The sequence below is a fragment of the Dicentrarchus labrax genome, unplaced genomic scaffold, assembly GCF_905237075.1.
Source record: "Dicentrarchus labrax unplaced genomic scaffold, dlabrax2021, whole genome shotgun sequence".
Taxonomy (NCBI): Eukaryota; Metazoa; Chordata; class Actinopteri; family Moronidae; genus Dicentrarchus; species Dicentrarchus labrax.
The window spans coordinates 760,463-779,642 of NW_026136701.1; the positions used below are offsets into that span (position 1 = coordinate 760,463).

Genomic DNA, 19,180 nt, shown 5'->3' on the forward strand with positions numbered 1-19,180 from the left:
GTCCCCCTGCCTAAACAGACAGACTGGTAACATATTAAAAGAGAGTATTTTGTTCACTCAAACTGAAAGGAGTGACCATAAAGGACATCCTGCAGAGACTGGCACTGAAGAGAATGTTTTAATCAGTTTCCATAAGGACACATTTATTTAAGGTCAACTGCAAGATATGTGAATAATCTCATGCTACAGGCCCTGAACCTGCTTCTTTTATATACAGTGAAATCTGCAATATTAGTGCCAGTATTAAATAATACAGATGAATATGACAATAATTAAAATTATGTTTTTATGTTAAGTTATTCTGACATTAGTTGCTGCTTTCTTAACACTGTAGACCTATGCCTATACGATTTGCATAATAATCCATTAACATTTCAGCAATATCTTTCAAGCAATTCAAAGGTTTTTTTTTCTTATTACTTCAGACATTCTTTGTAGCCTACTATTTACACACACTCCCAAACAGTCATAAAACAATGGAGTTTATCTTTTTTTATTAAAGTCACTTTTCGTTTTTGTTTATTTGTTTAATGTCATGAAATACTGACAACTAACCTTGTTTTCTGGTTTGAGTAAATCTAGGTTACACGTTCAGATAAAAACATCAGCTTTCATATTACAGGGGAATTACATGTCCATTAGAATAAATATGTATAAATTCCCGCCACTGTAAATGTCTCATGTTAGACATTTTGATTAAATACTCTTTATACAGAGACACATTAGGCGATACAATGCATTTAAAAGTTATAAAAGACAATGTAAAGGAATACACAACAAATAACATATTAGAGACCCCCCCCCCAGTATTTCACAGTGCAGTAGTCCAAGGCGCGCTCAGCGATTTGGCGCTAGAGTGTCCCCGGTTTACTGTACGCTCTAGCCCAGCTGCTGTAACATAGACACTTTACTCATTTAGATTTTGACTGGTTTTAAGATTTGTAACCCCATGATATTAATGGACAGTCATGTCTGAAGAGGAAAATAAGGTTTCCGATGAACTTTTCAAAGATGTCAAATTCTACGTGGTAGGGGACATTGACCAAAAGGTGAGGCTCTGGACGTTAGCTTCTTGTAGCTAAGTTGGTAGTATGCTAACTTGGTAGCACCATTCAATCCAAATGGTGGGCTGCACGAAAAGCTAACCACCTAGCTAGCTAAGTGGCTGACATGCTACAGGAAAAACATTGAGCTTGCTCTTTGCTTAGTGTTGTGGCGATCCTTATATTGTGCCTCGTAAAGTTATGTTTGAGACTGTGTTTGTTACTCGACTGAAGTATTTTGTGCGGAAGCTACTTAGTATTGCACTTTACATGCAGCCACTTGGCGCTAGCTGTGAGTTTCGTAGTTACACAGAAGGTTAGCGGCTAGCTTATAGCCTCTGTTACATCTGTCATGGGGCTTTCTAAGCTAGTAATACAACTGGCGTTTGACAGCTTGTTTTTTTCTAAACCCCGGCCGCTCAACAACCGCACTACGGTTACTGCGCTGTTCTGACTGCAGCGAAATACCAAGGTACACAGGATTATGCACAGTTATTTTACATCAACATCTTGCTCAATTGGGCGCCCCTTACTGCGCATGTGTCCCTATTATATCAGTCGTTGGTACCGGGGACCTGTGGCACAGTGCAGTACTTCCTGCCAAATAGTGATTCCTAGTCGCACCTCTCTGTGAGTGTGTTTATGTACAGCAGACACGATGTGTGAACTGTGATTCTAACAATAAATGAAACGCAGCATCGTTGACTGCACGTTGTCAACTGTGAGCTTATTGCTTAAGTGAAATAAGGACATACAGTTCACAACTCTACTTTATTCCTGTGCGTTGGACAGTGTTTGGAAAGCATAACTTTGCAAGCAACCAATGGCATCACAATGGAAGAACTACAGCAAAGCAACCTTAGGGAGAAATCTAGTTTGGTTAACTAAAGCAACTTAGAAAAGGTAGTTAAGACTAGGCATGGGACCATGTTAGAATTCCATGTCATGATTATCCTGGCCAAAATAATTGCAATTCACAATATCATTATGATATATGATTTTGTGGGGGATACAACCAAGCCTTAACCATGGTGATAGGCTTAGGATTTTGGAATGACTTCCCTCTCAGGAAATCAATATAAGACTGTGCTTTAGCAAACTAGCTTTTCAAGTCACTCATATGGGCATAGTCACAATTATTCAGTTTCATAGTTAACCCAATAATGTAAATTAACCATAATAAGTGTTTCTTATAACAATACACTTTATATATATATATTGTGTATCATCCTGTGCCTAGTTCAGACTGCTTTGTAAATGCACATGTAAAATTGTTTTGATGAAATTATAACAAAACAGTCATGTACCTGCCTTCCAGAAACTAGTGTCCAGGTGGGAGTGTATTGCACTAAGCAGGATTACCGAGTAATAAGGTAACAACAGGGCTCCAGAGTGCGACCAAAATTTTTAAGAGTGCGACTAATAATTTTTTTAGGTCGCACTGGTGCACCTGACGCTGCCCGGGTTAAAACATAAATTTATTTCGCAAGCGCATCATCTCTCTGTGTTCTCCTATGACCAAACTCACACACTCATGGTAGGATCATATCGTGTTCTAAACCAGTAAGAGACAGAGCAGTGTGTGTGCTAAATGCAGGACAAAGAAGTGATGTATGGAATGTATATGTTGAAATCCAGTAGTGTTTTCTTATATTCAATGGATAGGCTCTAAATTGTTAAAAAAGTTTGATAGACATGTAGTCCATACCAACTAAAAGACACATGCCATCAGTGTTCTGTGATAGTGATTGATCGGTCTGTTAATCACAGCAGCACGTTATATTGTTGCGTGTAAATGGAAGACCTTCTGCCGTTGCACGTATTTGATTGAAAAACCAGTGCATGGCAGATAATGTTGTACTGAATAATGGAAAGGTTGAGCCAGGTTCCACTTTTTTGCTGCATGACCCTGCTTTGTCAATGCAGACTTCTCATTTCAAAGGATGGGAGATGCTCTATTTGTAATATCAGCCTGAACACACCCAAACTCAGCACATAGGAGAAAATAGCAACAGTGTTGGGTCAGTTGGTTAGGTTGAAATTAGGCACACAGGGACACAGCTCTGTTTTTTTCTCGTAAGCAGAACTTCCAAACATCCTGTGGCAACTACCACAGTTTCTGGGGTCCTCCCACTTTCTCTTGCTGTGATCTCATTTTAAAGCCTGCTATAATTGTCATACTCTTCCCAACCCCTGTCTAACCCATGTGAATGTTCATGCTTGCTTACTATCTCTATTTTAAATGAATTTCATTGTTTTATTACTTTTCTCCAGTGTTAACACATTGTTGTTTTAGCCAATCTCTGGACTGTAGCCTGAACTGAAGTAGAATTTGACTGAAACCTCTGCTGATATTCCAGGTGGTGCAGCTGCTGAAAGCAGGGAAAGGGAAGGAGGTGTCCTACAATGCTCTGGCCACTCACATAATTGCAGAGGACGGAGACAACCCCGAGGTGGGCGAGTCAAGAGAAGTTTTTGACCTGCCTGTTGTCAAGGTAACTGTTGTGGAGTATGAAAGTGTGTTCTTAGTTTTTTATACAATTTCTTCCCTTTTATTTTTAACTAAAATTGCACCTGAATTCAGGACATATTTTATCATCACAAACATAAGACTCTTAATCTTGGCTTTTTAAAAGACCAGTGTGTAGGATTTAGTGGCATCTAGCAGTGAGTTTGCAGATTACAAACAACGGAATACCCCTTGCCTCACCCTCCTGTTCCAAGCATGTAGGAGAAACTACAGTGGCCGTAAAACTCCTGAAAAACGTGAAAAGCCCTGTCTACAGCCAGTGTTTGGTTTGTCCATTCTGGGCTACTGTAGAAAGATGGCAGAGTCCGTAGGAGAGGATCCGCTCCCTCTGTAGGCTCATTCTAAGGTAACAAAAACACAACAGTTGTAATATTCAGGTGATTATACACTAATGAAAACCTACCTATGAATATTATATTCCATTTCTGACGATAGATCCTCCTAAATGTTACACACTGGACCCCTCTCATGTTTGTACAGTGAATATGAAGCTACAGCCAATAGCCAGTTAGCTTAGCTTAACATATAGAGTGGAAACAGGGGGCAAACTAATAAGCATATTTTCCAAACTGCCCAACTGTTCCTTTAATGCATAAAACAGAACTTTTTTTTTTCTTCACATCATGTGGGAGACGATTATTTTGTTCATTTTCTTTATATATTAACCTCTGTGATTTAAAGCCACTTTGACCTAATGTAACTGAGAAAAAGGCGTGAATATTAAACATTAACTTATCGTTCTCTTAATGTTTTCCAGCCATCCTGGGTTATCCTCTCAGTCAGATGTGGAGACCTGCTACCGTATCCTTATACCTTCAAGTCCAAAATACCTCAAATTGGTGTAATTTAAACTTTTTTGGGAAAAACTATACAATAAAATAAAATGATTTGTAATCACAGCAGAATATTAATGTTTCGAATTCCATACATTAAAAAAAAGTGTTAGAGGATTCATTGGTCCAAAGTGTTATAGAATGTATTTTGTGTTCTTCAAAATGCCACTATAAGGCTTTTGATGTGTTTTTCCATAACGATGAATAACACAGAGTGACCGGATTCTCCCCAGAGTCAGGACAGATATTCTTTGGTGTGACCGCTTGTCTTCCCAGGGTAAGTGTGTGTGTCTGTGAGCTGTCTTTAAGAAATCCATTTTATTATTTTCAAGGTTTCTACATGTCGTATCATAGAATTTTTGAGAGATACATGGAGCAGACGGGAGAGGTCAGTTACATTGTTTTGCAGTGAAGACATGGATTGACAGACAAAGTACTTTCAATGTTGCTTTACTCTGACTTGGTCAGTTTTTACTTTCACTAGTCCATCATCTTAAGCTCATTATTGTTTACATATGTCTGTGTATGCGTGTGTTTTTGCGCAGCTTCCAGATGATCTCAATGGTTTGTGGGCTTACATAACATTCTATGGAGGGGAATGTCAGCTCAACCTCAACAAGAAGGTCACTCACTTGGTGGTGAAGGAGCCAAAGGGGGTAAGCATGCTCTGTGTGTAATCTTCACCATTTTACTGGTTTCACTGGGCATGTTATTGCTAAGAATTTATGACATGAAATTATTGTTTTTTCAATGTTGATTTCATGTTAGCTAAGGTTTCTTTACCATATACTGAATATAAAGATGGACAGTGTATCTCCACCTCCTTGAGCTGCACAAAAATGAAGCTAAAATATCCTGGATACAGACGCTGCCATCTTGCATTGATGACATTATTGAGAGCCGGAGTCTGTGCAGTTTTGATCTGGAGCGGCAGTATTTTTAGTATTCTTTAAATAACTAATTAAAATCAAACTAATAAAAAAAAAAAAATATATATATATATATATATATATATATATAAAATGTTTTTGATGTGTACCATGTCCCCTCTGCTAACATGGAGGTGGTGGGGTTAATGACCTATACTGCAACCACCTTGCACTTTTGGGGAGTTGTGTAGTCAATCAGCTTTTATTCTCAATTACAATTTTGTCTTTTAAGAGCGCTCCTTTTCAGCTGTGCCCTCTTGCCCCTCCCTAAGGGAGGAAGCCCAAACGTACTCCCAGACATGCTGTGGTATGTAGTTGTAGTTCAGCTTGAGCCAAGATAACAGAAAGAGAGCCTTTGGACGTATTCACACGAAATTGTTGTGGAGAAGATGAGTGCAGGGTTGTGTGGTGGCATGTGTGTGTATGTAACCACTGTTAAACAATCAGGAAATCATTTTTATTTCTCTGATTCACTAACGTTCTTGCTCCCTGCTCCCTGCTCCCTCTCCCCCTTCACTCTACAGGTCACTTGACTAACACTGAAGATATTACATGGCACATGGGTGCTCACAGCAACTTTCCTTTACACCACTAACAAACACACCAATTCTCGTTCCCCAAAGTAACCACGTTAAATGATTGAATCTTGATTATGATTTTTGCCACAATGAGCAGCTCCATCTTTATATACTGTCAAATGTGATGTAAAAAAGTATTTCATAGAGGAACTTATGCAACAAGTGGAAATTAACCCCCCGATCCCTCCTCCCCCAGGCCAAGTTTGAGTGTGCCCTGAAACATCCTGGAATCAAGATTGTCACTGTGGACTGGATAACAGATTCTGTTAAAGGTAATGTCAGTGCTAGTTTGCATAGTTTGGCTGGTCTTATTATTATAGATTTTTTGCCCAATGATATATATAAAAAAAAAAAAAAACTCCCTACTTCAGCTGTAATGTTCTGTCATCATTTCTCTATTAGACCTATGTATATGAGAAAATAAAACAATGTCTGACAAGGAATAAAAAAATCAGGCTGCAGTTGGCATATGGATTGAAAAATTCAGCCAGATGATACTGATGTAAAGGTATACTCCAGTCCTTTATTTTACACTAACAAGAGAAAGAAATATATAATAAATGTGTATATATATTGTATAATTCCGACAAAAAATTGATAACCTAATGTTGCCCTTGTCTCCAAGGTCTTGCTCATGGTGGTACTGTTGGGTCTCTGTAAATAATGTTATAAGGAGTTCGGTCTAGACCTGCTCTATTTGAAAAGTGTCCTGAGATAACTTTTGATAAGAATTGGCGCTATACAAATAAAATTGAATTGAATTTAATTCAACTGTTTACTGTGATCAGATACAATCCAGTCAACTGATAACAATAATTGTGACTTGTTCCGTCTTTCCACCTTTTACAGACAAGTGCAGGAAGGATGAGGCCCTCTATCACCCCAGACTCACGTACGTGGAACCTGAGGAAGAAGAGGAAAGCGAAGCAGAGTCATATGATCAACACTCCCATTCAGATGGAAGCTACAGCTCCCGGCGATACCGGATGTCCAGTGGCGGTTCGTCTGGTGATGAGTCCAGTCCCCGCAGACGACCAGGACCCAAAAAACTGAACTCCGTCTCCCCGACCTCCCCCCGCAAACCTGAACGCCGTAGCGAGCGCATGTTCGATGACTCCGACGATGATTCCTCCACAGAGAAGGAGGGCACTAACCTCAACTGGACGCCGGCTGAAGTCGCCACACCAATGCCCCCCATTCCAACGGGCACAGCTAGGAGGCGTGGCGTCCCGCCTAGCAGCAAAGACCCAGTGTCATCTACAGGCAGTGGGCTGATCAACCTGTGTGCCACTGTGCCTCCTGTACCCGGTGGTGGAGGAGCCATGCCTGCAGAGGCTCGCTCTGCTGCTGCTACTGCCATCAGTCACAACACACAGCAAGGTCAGTATGTCATTGGAGTTTTGAGAGAACAGAATGTATCTGGCTAACGTTAGCTAACATCAGCCCTCACAGCCACTTAGTCTTAAAAATGACAAACAATGTTATATTTAAACTGAAAAGAAATTACACACAGACAAGTTGAGTATCAGGTATTTTCTGACAAGTTGCAAGTCTTGAAAACAGTGACTCCAGTTGACAAGTCCAGGTCACAGTGACTCATGTCCACTTCTCTAGTCTGTGTCAGACTATAGTCTCAGTTTTAAAGAATGTCAATGTGTATGATGAGTTTCTGCTGTGTCATAGCACTGTAATAGAAATGTCATCATATCAAGCTGACAGATTTTATTTGCTTCTAACCCAGTATCCGATTATTAAGGTTTAACTTCTTTCTGCTTTTTAGGTGTATCAGTTCCAGAGGGCATCCCTGAGTGGAGTCCGGCTGTTCGAACCCTCCGCAACATCACCAACAACTCTGACATGCAGCCAGCCAATCGACCTGCCAACGTAGCACATGTAAGAAGTTACAATAGTTCTCCCCATACATTTATAGCGGTGGTGTTCCGGAACAGTTTTCTCTATTTTCTGTCACTGAGGCAACTTTTAATATTGCTAAATATGCAACAGTGATATTAGTGCTTTCTCTCTGTTTAACTTCTCTTTCTTCTTCCTCTGTTACAGATCATCCAGAATCTCACAGCCAATCAGACAAAGCCATTGGAGCAGCAGACCAATCAGGGCCATGCTCAGACCCCTAACAATACCAACCCTCTTCTGTTCAATCAGCCCAAACTGGTTGGCCCGCCCCTCACAGCAGAGCAGCAACAACAGTTACTGCAACAGCAACAGTCACATCAGGCTGCCCAGCAACAACACCAACAGTTACCACAGCATCCCATGATGCACCTCCAGCAGCAGCATCAGATGATGCAGCTACATCACCAACAGCAGCAACATCAACAGCAACAGGTTGCACAACAAGGGTTCCCACAGTTGCCCCAACAGCAGCAACAGTTTCTGCAGCAGCAGCAAATGCACCAACAGCAAATGTTCTCACAGCAGCCGCAGCAGCAGCAGCAGCAGCATGCATTCTCCCAGCAGCAGCTGCGGCCCCAACAGCTCCCACGGCCTGGTTTACAGCAGCTGCAGCAGCAACAGGTGCTGCAGCAACAGCTCCAGCAGTTCCAACAGCAGCAGCGCATGCAGATGTTACAGCAGCAGCAGCAGCAGCAGCAGCAACAACAGCAAAATCAACAGCAGTTACACCAACAGCATCTACAGCAGCAGCAGCAGCAGCAGCAGCAGCAGCATTTCCTACAACAGCAACACCTGCAGCAGATGCAACAGCAGCAGCAGCAACTGCAAAATCAGCAGCAGCAGGCTCTGCAGCATCAGAACCAGCAGGCCCTGCAGCAGCAGACATCGCTGCAGCCTCACCTCCAGCAAACTCCTAACATCTCCCAGCTGTTTGGACACGAGCCAGGACAAGACAGTGAGTACAGTTTGAGTTGGCGGTGAGGGTGATTATGGTCATTCCAGGCTGTATTATGTTGGTCTAACACATTGGTCCAAGTGAATTATTACTATAAATCTGGACTGGGCTGGTCAGGAGTGTTGGACTGACCACTATTTACATTTTGAATTGGCATTACAATTTATAAGCATTGTAATGATAAAGAGATAGCTTCCATGTTTAAAAAGTATCACAGTGTTAAGGCTGCTTGGGTTTTGTCTATTTGCATGTCAATGCACTGTTCTTACGTTGCAGTAAATTGAGCTCTCTCTGCCACCATACAAAATGGAGGGAAAGAAAGATGCATTTTAATTTTAAAAAATGTAATCAGCATAATGTGGAGACCCATTTGATAATTTGGTCTAAAAAGATCTTGGCATGACTTTCTTGTACCTAAAGATTCACTTGTGTTCTTTCTGTTTTAATTTTCAGTTCCACAGGATGGCTTCTTGCTGGGCTGTGTGTTTGCTATTGCTGACTACCCAGAACAGATGGCTGACAAACAACTGCTGGCCACATGGAAGAGGGTCAGTCACACAAAGAGCAAGAAGATGATAGTGTTAATTTAGAAATGCCTGGGATGAATGAGCCAGCTTATGTTGTGAGTGGTGATATTCATGATGAAACATAACATGAGACACTGGGACCTATTAGATATGAAATAAAAAAAGAAATAGTCTGTAGTGGCTTAAAAACCGTCCAGCGCCACGTAGCAACATGCAGGGATTATCATTACAATGCACGAACAATAAGTTCACAACAAAAATCCATTGAAAAAGATAGTCAGAGTATTTCCATTGTGGTATTTTGTTGCAGGTGTGTGGTTGTTTTTTGCTACTCCCGTCATAGTTGTTTGGTCCAGAAAATGGTGAATTCTTTTTGCAAAGCCCAAGGTGACGTCCTCAAATGTTTTGTTTTGTCCATAACCCAAAGATCGATTTAGATTTGTTTAGATTTTTTACTTTCTTAATCCCCTATTGGAGATATTCAGTTTACTGCCATGGAGGACTAAAGAAACCATATAATATTCACAGTTGAGAAGCTGAAATCAGAAAATGTGTAGTACTAAAAATGATTAATTAATGATCAGAATAGTTTGCAATTAAATTCATAGTTGACGGATAATAAACTAATTGTTGCAACTCTAATAAGTAGCCAATAGGAAACCTAGGCGGCATCAAACAAAGTAACCGGGGGGGTAGAGTACTATGCAGTGTATCCATGTAAATAATTATACAATACATACATAACACCATGTCGTATGGTACGTATATAACATTTGAATTTGTTTATTTATACTGAACCCCTCCCTTAGGTCATCCAGGCGTGTGGAGGTGCTGTTGACCCCGCCTTGACCAATCGCTGCACGCACCTGCTGTGTGAGAGTCAAGTCAGCAACATGTATGTACAGGTAAGGATGTGTGCTATCTGAACTCTACTCTAACACTATTAAACATGCAGTCTGACTCTGTATCTTTTTCACATCTAGGTATAAACTCCAACCCACAGAAATCAGGTATCATATAACAGAGGGAGACAGTATAGAAGTTAATGAGTTCACAGATGAAACACAGGGGAAGGGATTGGCTGAGTATCTAAAAGTTGAATTTCTAGCTTTAGGAGAAAGGGGAGCCCACTGAAAACCACAATAAATGTCAAGTTACTCTGCTCCTGGATTTAGTTTAGTTTAACCAAGTTTGATGCAATTTGTCAAAAACGTGTCACCTTTGTCACTGTTAATGTTTGTGGTGTTTTCTCTGCCAGGCACTCAGAGAGGGGAAGCGCTGTGTAACGGCCCACTGGCTTAACACTGTACTGAAGAGGAAGAGGATGGTTCCTCCACATCGGACGTTACATCTGCCCTTTGCCTTCCCTCCTGGAGCCAAACCCTGCTCTCAGCATGTAGGTCCAACTCCCACAAGCAGTCACATGTAGATTAGCTAGCTAGCTAGTTAGGTAGTGTTTTACTCTGTAACAAAACGGTTGCTAACTAGTAAGCTAACTAGCGAGTGTGTGTGTGTGTGTGTGTGTGTGTGTGTGTATAAAAAAAATTTAAAAAAACGTCCCTCTCACTCTCTTGGGGTTGTATCTGTGTCATCCTCAAGCTCGGGTCCTCTAAATGGTAAATGGCTCTGTACTTGTATAGTGCCTTTCTAGTCTTCCGACCACTCAAAGCACTTTTACACTACGTGCCACATTCACCCTTTCACACACATTCACTCAGTGATGGCAAAGTTCATTGAACAGAAACTAATATTCATACACATTCACACACCGATGCACGGCATCGGGAGCAATTTGGGGTTCAGTATCTTGCTACTTCGACATGTGGCACCAGGAGCCAGGGATCGAACCCACAACCTTCCGATTAAGGAACGGCCCGCTCTGCCTCTGAGCCACAGCTGCCCAGAGGCCTGGGAGTTTGAGGGTTCTGCGCAGTATCTTAGCTGTTCCTAGGACTGCGCTCATATATATATATATATATATATATATGTGTGTGTGTGTGTGTGTGTGTTTATCATTTATCCATCTTCAAAGGGTGGTTGCCTTTTCAACATATTGTAGCCTAGCACATAGCATAGGCATTTGCATAGGCATAGGCACATGCAGTTTCACTACATTCTCCTATGCAGCTGTGTCTGACTTGAATTTCTCCTACTGGTGATCAGGAAAGGAACATCTTACCTTATCGTATATCAAAGTACAGGAATGCAGACTGCACCAGTAGTTTTTATTATTTTCTAACCCTTTCTCTGTCACCATCTTTCGTCTCAGATTATATCAGTGACGGGTTTTGTGGATGCTGACAGGGATGACCTGAAGTTGATGGCCTACCTGGCTGGTGCCAGATACACCGGATACCTGTGTCGCAGTAACACTGTCCTCATCTGTAAAGAGTAAGATTGTCATCCCCAAAAACACAGCATTGCTGGAAGACCTACCTGCTGTCAGGATTACAGTCAGACTGCATCCACACAACAATAGCAGAAGTAGAAAGACATTTCTAACACCACAAGGACATGTTTGCTCTCATTACATAGAGCACCGAGAATAGTTAGTGCTGTAGTGCTGTTTATTAAGTGTAGAACCTCACCTCAAGAACTAAATTAATTAAATTAAATAGTTTGTGTATCACATATTAGGATTTGCACTGTCAGTTCTGAATGTTTTCTGCCATCCAGCCATATTGGTCTGTGTAGGACAAGGTACAGTGTTGGTGATACGGTTGTCTTGCTGATCTCTCTTTAGACCAAGTGGGCTTAAATATGAGAAAGCCAAGGAGTGGAAGATCCCATGTGTGAATGCCCAGTGGCTGTGTGACATACTGCTGGGCAACTTTGAAGCACTGAGACAGATCCAGCACAGCAGATACTCCATCTACACACAGCCTGAACCACTTGTGCCTAACCCACAGCTGGTCCAGAACCTGCTGGGTATGTACAGCTGAATACACCATGATTCTAACAGACAGACAGTTTATATTGGACATTGAGTTTTAGTATAAAGAATAAAGACAGCTAAAGAGTGTACAGCGTTTTGTGGATTAGTGCCTCCTCATAACTATTATATGCTATGAACATACATGTCTATGTATTTCTAAATGACAGGAGTATGAGTATTAGTGTATAGAAAACAGCCCTAAGCTTAATATTATATCTAGAGAATATTTGAACATCACATCACTGCTTTTTGCAGAGTGTGTGTATATATGTATATGTATATGAAACTGTCCTGCATTGGCTTCTGTTTTTTTCCGTAGCTGCATGGAGAACGCCGATCAAGGTATCTCCTGAAGGGTTGGCGGTGAGTCTGTTGATGCGTTCCTTTCATGAGATGAATGCCACAGTGTGCTTAACATACACGTCCTCTATTTGGAGTGTCAAAAACGGGCCCCAAGGCATATTTCCACACATCCAGTTTAAGTTTTGTTTTGTTTTTGTGGGCAACCAAGTGAGGATTAGAATTTTGGAATGACTAGAAAGATGTGGCTCCCCCTTGTCATCTTCTTCCAAATTAACCAGGAAATTAATATTTCTGTATGCTGGAGGGCCAGACAGATTTTGATTATCCTGATTCACAATCTCTGTTTCTCCGGTCCTCTCCAAACAACACTACAAAAGCCCCGCCATATCTCTTTATTTTTCTATTCTATTTTTATAGATAGATTTGTGTCTAACTGCATCTTTGCATTGACTGTATGTAATCTCATCGTGTGAAAAATTAGCATTGCTTTCTTTTAAAGCTTGGGTGGGCTCCATGATTGTCCCCACATTTACAGTGTCTGAATAGGCTGCTTGACTTTTCTGTTTGTACTGTGCTGGCTCATTTGACCGTGTCTCCGTAATGTTGTGTGCTGTTAAGAGTCTCCAGCTGCTCCAGAAGCAGAAAATGACTGATTCCACCAACCAGCCTGCAAACAAGAAGGCCAGGTGAGTAGCACCGGGTCCAGGGTACTGGGTACTTGAAACAGCAGAGTTGGACCAGACATTGACTGTCCAGATTACCATGTCATAATGTATAAATTCTGTGTGTGAAGACTGGAGGAGATCCAGTCCCCCAGTAAGAAGCTTCCTCCAGAGTCCACTCCTCGAGTCTTGTTCACAGGCTTTGAGCCCACACAAGTGCAACAGTACACAAAGGTAAAGTATCTCAATACTTCAATAAGGTCATTAGATCTCAACATGAGCCACTCCACTGTCTCCTGCTGCTAACTGTTGTCAGTGTTTGATGGTGTCTGTCTCCGTCTCACCCCCGCAGAGGCTACATGCTTTAGGTGGTGAAGTAGCAGACAGCAGTCAGAAAGTCACTCACCTGGTTGCCAGCAAGGTGACTCGCACCGTCAAATTCCTCACTGCCATGTCTGTGGTCAAACACATTATCAGCCCAGAGTGGCTGGAGGAGAGCTGGAGGAGCCAGAAGTTTGTGGGTACGTGTGTGTGTGTGTGTGTGTGTGTGTGTGTGTGTGTGTGTGTGTGTGTGTGTGTGTGTTTATATCTGGGCTAAAACTGCATAAAACCTCTATTTACAACAAATAATAATAGGTAATCTTTGCTTTAAGTTTTCCTTTTTTCCTTCTAAGTCTTCCTCCTGCATCTTGTTGTTCCATTTAGGGCCTGTGTCCACATAGCCTTTTTGTTTAAACACTATTGTCTTTTTTTTGTTGAGTTACTTCCAACGAGGAGAGACCATATGCGGTTAGAAAGAGAAAAAGTGCTGCACCCCGAGCTCTTTGCCTTTTTGTGCAGACACTCCAAGCGCTTCTAAACGCTGATGTCGTCACTATCGCTCCTCCTCAGCTTTATGATATGTCAGACATAAACTGTCATAAAAGAAGCAGAAAATAAACAAATGAAAAGGGAAAAAAATTAAACTGTGAGCTCTTGACCACATTTTGCTGTCATTTATGGTTGCACTAGCTTCTCTGTCCCTCTCCTTTGCTTGTTTGGCTGAGGGCTCTCACACACACATGTTGAGGTCAGCTGTCCACAGTGGAGACTGAACTGGGTGAAGTAAAGGGAGCTGATGACAAAAAATGTGTTCATAATTTTCAGTCACGTGACGGAGCCCTGGAGGGCAAAATAGCATTCCAGTATAGCGACTTACACTTAAAACTCCATAGAACTGCAGAAGAGGCATGTGAATAATCCATTCATTTCAAGCCATGCATATTTATATGACCTCTCAAAAGAAGAAAAAGATATGTTAACAAACTGCAAATTGTGGGCACAGTATTTCACTAAACAGCAAAATCCTTGCCAGAGCTCCTTTGGAGATCTTTACATTCTGTGGAGAATCCCTCTGCTTGCACTGCCACCAGAGTGAAAGCAGACAAAAGTACAGACTAGGGTTGTCTCCATTCAGTGTCAGAGATCGGTATTGGTGCCAATTAAGGCATTTTTTTTTAACTTATCAGTATTGCCTTTATTGAGCTTTATTGATCCAATCAGATCTTTTATTCAGACTTACTCATGAAGCTTTCCGAGGCGGTGCAGCCATCATCAACTCCCTCTCACTGCACAGTGGAGAGGCGGACCACAACGAGGGAGAGAGTAGTACAGATCTGATACAGCCAGACTCAACACCCCATTGCAAGTGTACAACCCCCCCCAACAAAAAGCCAGTAAGAGTAATTAATTAATGTAATCCGCACAAAAGATGTAGATGACAGAAATAAACACTCAGCAGAATACAGACGGTTCATTCAGGTAATTCGGGTGCTTCAGTGCAGCAGTCACTGGAGAGAAGGACTCCCTCCAGACAGCGACAAGGCAGAAGGATTATAGAGGTTTTATTGCATAGAGAAGCACAAAACTCACATTTTCTTATTACTTCTACCACAAAAGCACGTCATCCCAGCTCTCCCCAACGCCCTGCCAGAATTTTTCTGCCTGAAAGAACATTAAGTGGACACGCTTATTTCAGTTCCAGTTGTTTTTTGTAAAGCAGTTGGAGTGCCACTTATGAAAGTGGCCCAAGTCACAAAAAAATCTGATTTGGACCACTTGTACTTGCAGTGTGAACATAGCCTTTGTCTAATGTGTGTATGTGTTTGTGTGTGTTGCAGATGAGCAGAGTTACACTCTGAGGGATGCAGAGGCCGAGGTGTTGTTTGGCTTCAGTCTTGAGGAGTCATTAAAGAGAGCCCACAGTGCACCACTCTTCAAGGTCATTTTCACAGACCACTGGTTTACATACTGGAAAGACCTCACACAGTAGTGAACATTTTGTCCCCATGCTTCTGGTTACCTGTCCCTCACTGTCTGTCTCTCTGCCTCTGCAATGTAGGGGAAGTACTTCTATCTCACCCCAGGGATCTGCCCCAGCCTCAGCACCATGAAGTCCATTCTGGAGAGCGCTGGGGGAAAGCTGCTGGCCAAACAGCCCTCCTACAGAAAGATCATGGAGCATAAACAGAACAAGGTCTGTGAAAATAATCACAATAAATAAATAAATAAATAAAATAAATCCGCTGTTGAGATTATGTCCATAAAAAAGTTTCTATGTTCTAGATATGTAGCACAATTAGATTGGTATAATAACTGTTAAATGGTTATGTCCCCAAATACATTTTTATCCAGTCCTCACAGCTGGTTGTAAGTGCTGAAAAATAAAACAAATTCAGTAAGAATTAACAATTAACAACAAGATTAAAAAAATCCAGCAGCTTTGGCTTTATTTGTATTTATAAATTCTAATTACATCTTGGTCTTTTGTTGCAGAACCTTCCAGAGATCATCTTAATTTCCTGTGACAATGACCTCCACCTCTGTAGAGAATACTTCTTGAAGAACATTGGTAAGATACACGCACACACACGCGCTAGAGTTGGACAATATGTTTGATATGTGTATTTTCCTTTGTTTTTTTTCACTCCTCTTACCACATCATGCCTCTCCTCTCTCCTGGTCTGTCTCTCTTCTCCCGGGCTGTATCGGCTGTGTCCTCGTCTTCCCCAGAGTCTTGTTCAGAGTCTCTGTGAATCACCTTGTAACTGTATTCCTTGTCATCACACTAGTGGAAATAAACCCTTTATTCACCGCAGTTAGATGTAAAAATACTCTGTCTCTACAGCTGTTTTCCCTCTCACTCATTCAGCGGCTCAGTGTGGGTACTGTGACACTCTGTCACTGCGCAGCTCTCACTGTACACAGTCAAACAATCGTGTAATAGCGTTTTATTTCTCTGATTCACCGGCTTTCTCTCCCTACCAGCTCTCTCTCTCTCACCTTTATTGTCTATATCTCTCAACCATTGTCTCTCTGTTTGCAAAGACATTTTTAAAGAACCCTTTAAATTCTTCATTGTTCCCTACCATGTTTATCAGCTGGCGGTCTTCCTCCTCTCTGAAATGTAGCAATACTACTTGGTGCCACCAACTGATATCAGTGGGATACTGTGAAGCCAGTGGCAGGATGTGAGTCACACACCTGCATGTGTGTCATTGTGCGCATGCACAATACAAACAAAACAGGGAGCCACTTGTAAAGACTCAGCTCCACAGCACTACCACTGATCAAAAACTGCACAGGCTACCTTTAAATAGACAATACAAAGTGATCAGCTACACCAGAACAACCACAACGTTCCATCAGAACTTGTGCTGATGTGTTTTTGTTTGTCTGTTGTCCAGATGTTCACAACGCTGAGTTCATCCTGACCGGGGTTTTAACCCAGAAGCTCAACTACGACTCATATCCTTCACAGCCAGTGATAGAATGTTTCTTATAGGGCACCAACTGCTGCTCCCTGCATCATCTCTGACTCTTAACTCTAACATGTATGTATGTATGTATGTATGTATGTATGTATGTATGTACACTGCCTGCCACAAAAGCTTGATTCAGTACAGTCAGATAGTTCAGAGGACTACTTTGAGGTTGTAGAAAGTCCTCTTTATAAATAGATATTATTTTGTACAAGAACAAAACACTGTACAATGGTTCAACCAAACTGAAACTGAAAGGACAGAAAGAGACGAAGATCCCTCTGAGCAACAGTTCAATAAGAATATAAGAAATCACCAGTCGTTTTTAAAATAAATTGCATACTCATCAAAATCCCTGCAGATGTAGGTTCCTGTCTCAGTGGGCACAATAATGTCTATAACAAGCTGGAATTAACAGACATGTTGCTTTAAAATTTCAAAATAGAAACTTGGTGTAGAGTTCGCACTGTTGAATATCAGCTGCTCAACTCACTATGGACTGACAGATCACAGTTTAAACCTGCTCAACTGAGCAGACTGCAGAGTGCCCAAAGAAAAACAGGTTCCCAGAATATTTAGAGCCCAGTTGTACTGTTGTGGTTCAGTCAGGTCACTGACACTTTTCTGGACTGGAAAACAAATTCAAAATTGGAAGAGTAGAACAGTATTCTTCCCTGCACTGTGGGGACATCGACTGAATAGATGTTTTAATCATTTAACTATTATTTTTTTGGGCCAAAAGAATGTAAATAATACATTTGTCTGAATTATCCTGTTTGTATCTGTTAAAATAAACATAATTTAAAGGCACTTTTCCTCTTCTTCACAATGGTTCGTCTCCACGCTAGATTATAAGAGTGCTCTTCCAATGCAGTTCAGATGATTTCTCTTAGTTCATCTTCTTCTGTGTTATTTGGGCAGCAGTTTTTAACCAAAGCATTAGGTACCTTCTCTTTTACAGGTTTCATTATTCGACCAGAAGTACCCTTCATACTGCATTAGTTGTGTTGTTACTGTGAGTGGTATTTTGCTGTGGGCAAAAGTCAGTTTCCTTAACAGTCACACATATAAGTTCACTTGATGGTGAAGCAACAATGACAAGAAGAAGAAGAAGAGGAGGAGGAACTCCTGTGTACAGTCCAGCCACATTGACTTTTCTATGTTTTTATTTCTGTGCATAGATCTCCAGTCATTTTGTAGCTTTTTGTTACCTGTTTGAGAATAACTAAATAAATAAATAAATGGATGTTATTTTTGTGAAATGAATGTTTAAATTATGGAGGATTTTAACCTTTTTCCTGTTGTTTAAATAGAATGTGTAAAGGCTTTAGCTCATACATGCTGCTTTTTGGAATAAAAACTACATTTGTTTGTGAAAGATGCTTTTGGCTTTGTTTGCTTCTGAGTGGAAATCAGTGTCTCCAGAATATTTTATTTTTACACATAGTGAGTGTTTTCAGTGTGTGATTATATAAAGAAACTTCAAAAAACACTCAATCACTGACCAGGAACAGAAGTGTTGGGAATCAATACATGAGCTTCGTTCACAGGTCAAACAATCAACTCCCAAATTTGTACTGAAGAAAAGGACTCGTTTCAAAACAAAAGCTCCGTCTCTACTCACCCTCACATTTTTGAAAGCTTTTCTTGAAGGTATTCCTTCCAGGTTTAAGCAGATAATTCCTGATAGATTTGATTTAATTAACTGGTAATGAGGGTCTGGGGTAGTTACTGGTGAAGTTCTAATTGCTGGCTGTCAGACTCATAGCCTGGGGTCATGTGTGGGTGGGGGTGCTGGGTGGGAGTGGGCTGTGCAGCGTCGCCTGTGGTGCTGCCCTCAAAACTACAGCAGACTGAATTAGACACAGCCTGAACCAAGGTCATGTGCTACATATTCCATGTGTGTCTGCTGCCAGTGCTCAGCGTGCATTTACACGAACATTCACTGTTAGTCTTGGAACATTTCAGACAAAACAAGTACTGGCTTCAAACCTTTCTGATAGCTGCTACAGTGTAATTAATACTCTTCCAGGAATCCTTTCATACTGCAGTAAACATTCTTCAAGAAGTCAAGCAGGCTTCAGATAGAGGCTGCTGTATTTCTCATATAGTTTTTCTCATCGGAAATTAGTTGATGACTAAAATCCTTCATCCTGTTCAAATATAGAGTT

General features: G+C 41.2%; 2 protein-coding genes across 2 annotated transcripts in view; one reads left to right on the forward strand and one right to left on the reverse strand.

Moving 5' to 3' along the window:
• Positions 1-19,180, reverse strand: part of si:ch211-207d6.2 (sickle tail protein homolog) — a 286,466-nt gene that overhangs the window by 174,317 nt on the left and 92,969 nt on the right. The window lies entirely within an intron of this gene.
• paxip1 (PAX interacting (with transcription-activation domain) protein 1) lies at positions 839-18,387 on the forward strand. Its single transcript, XM_051411213.1, has 23 exons — positions 839-1,049; positions 3,404-3,538; positions 4,331-4,374; positions 4,620-4,683; positions 4,952-5,062; positions 6,110-6,185; positions 6,763-7,293; positions 7,694-7,806; positions 7,972-8,782; positions 9,236-9,330; positions 10,119-10,214; positions 10,568-10,705; positions 11,579-11,700; positions 12,053-12,237; positions 12,564-12,607; positions 13,166-13,233; positions 13,341-13,443; positions 13,562-13,730; positions 15,369-15,469; positions 15,590-15,724; positions 16,024-16,099; positions 16,935-16,994; positions 18,074-18,387. Exons 1-23 carry the CDS (start codon positions 969-971, stop codon positions 18,088-18,090), a joined length of 3,375 nt encoding a protein of 1,124 aa, XP_051267173.1. The 5' UTR covers positions 839-968; the 3' UTR covers positions 18,091-18,387.

Bases quoted from the DNA above. Each gene is read 5' to 3' on its own strand.
- paxip1 (XM_051411213.1), top strand. From the start codon at position 969: ATGTCTGAAGAGGAAAATAAGGTTTCCGATGAACTTTTCAAAGATGTC. The intron at 12,608-13,165 runs GTGAGTCTGTTG...TGTGCTGTTAAG, and splicing joins TATCTCCTGAAGGGTTGGCG to AGTCTCCAGCTGCTCCAGAA. The intron at 16,100-16,934 runs GTAAGATACACG...TCTGTTGTCCAG, and splicing joins ATACTTCTTGAAGAACATTG to ATGTTCACAACGCTGAGTTC.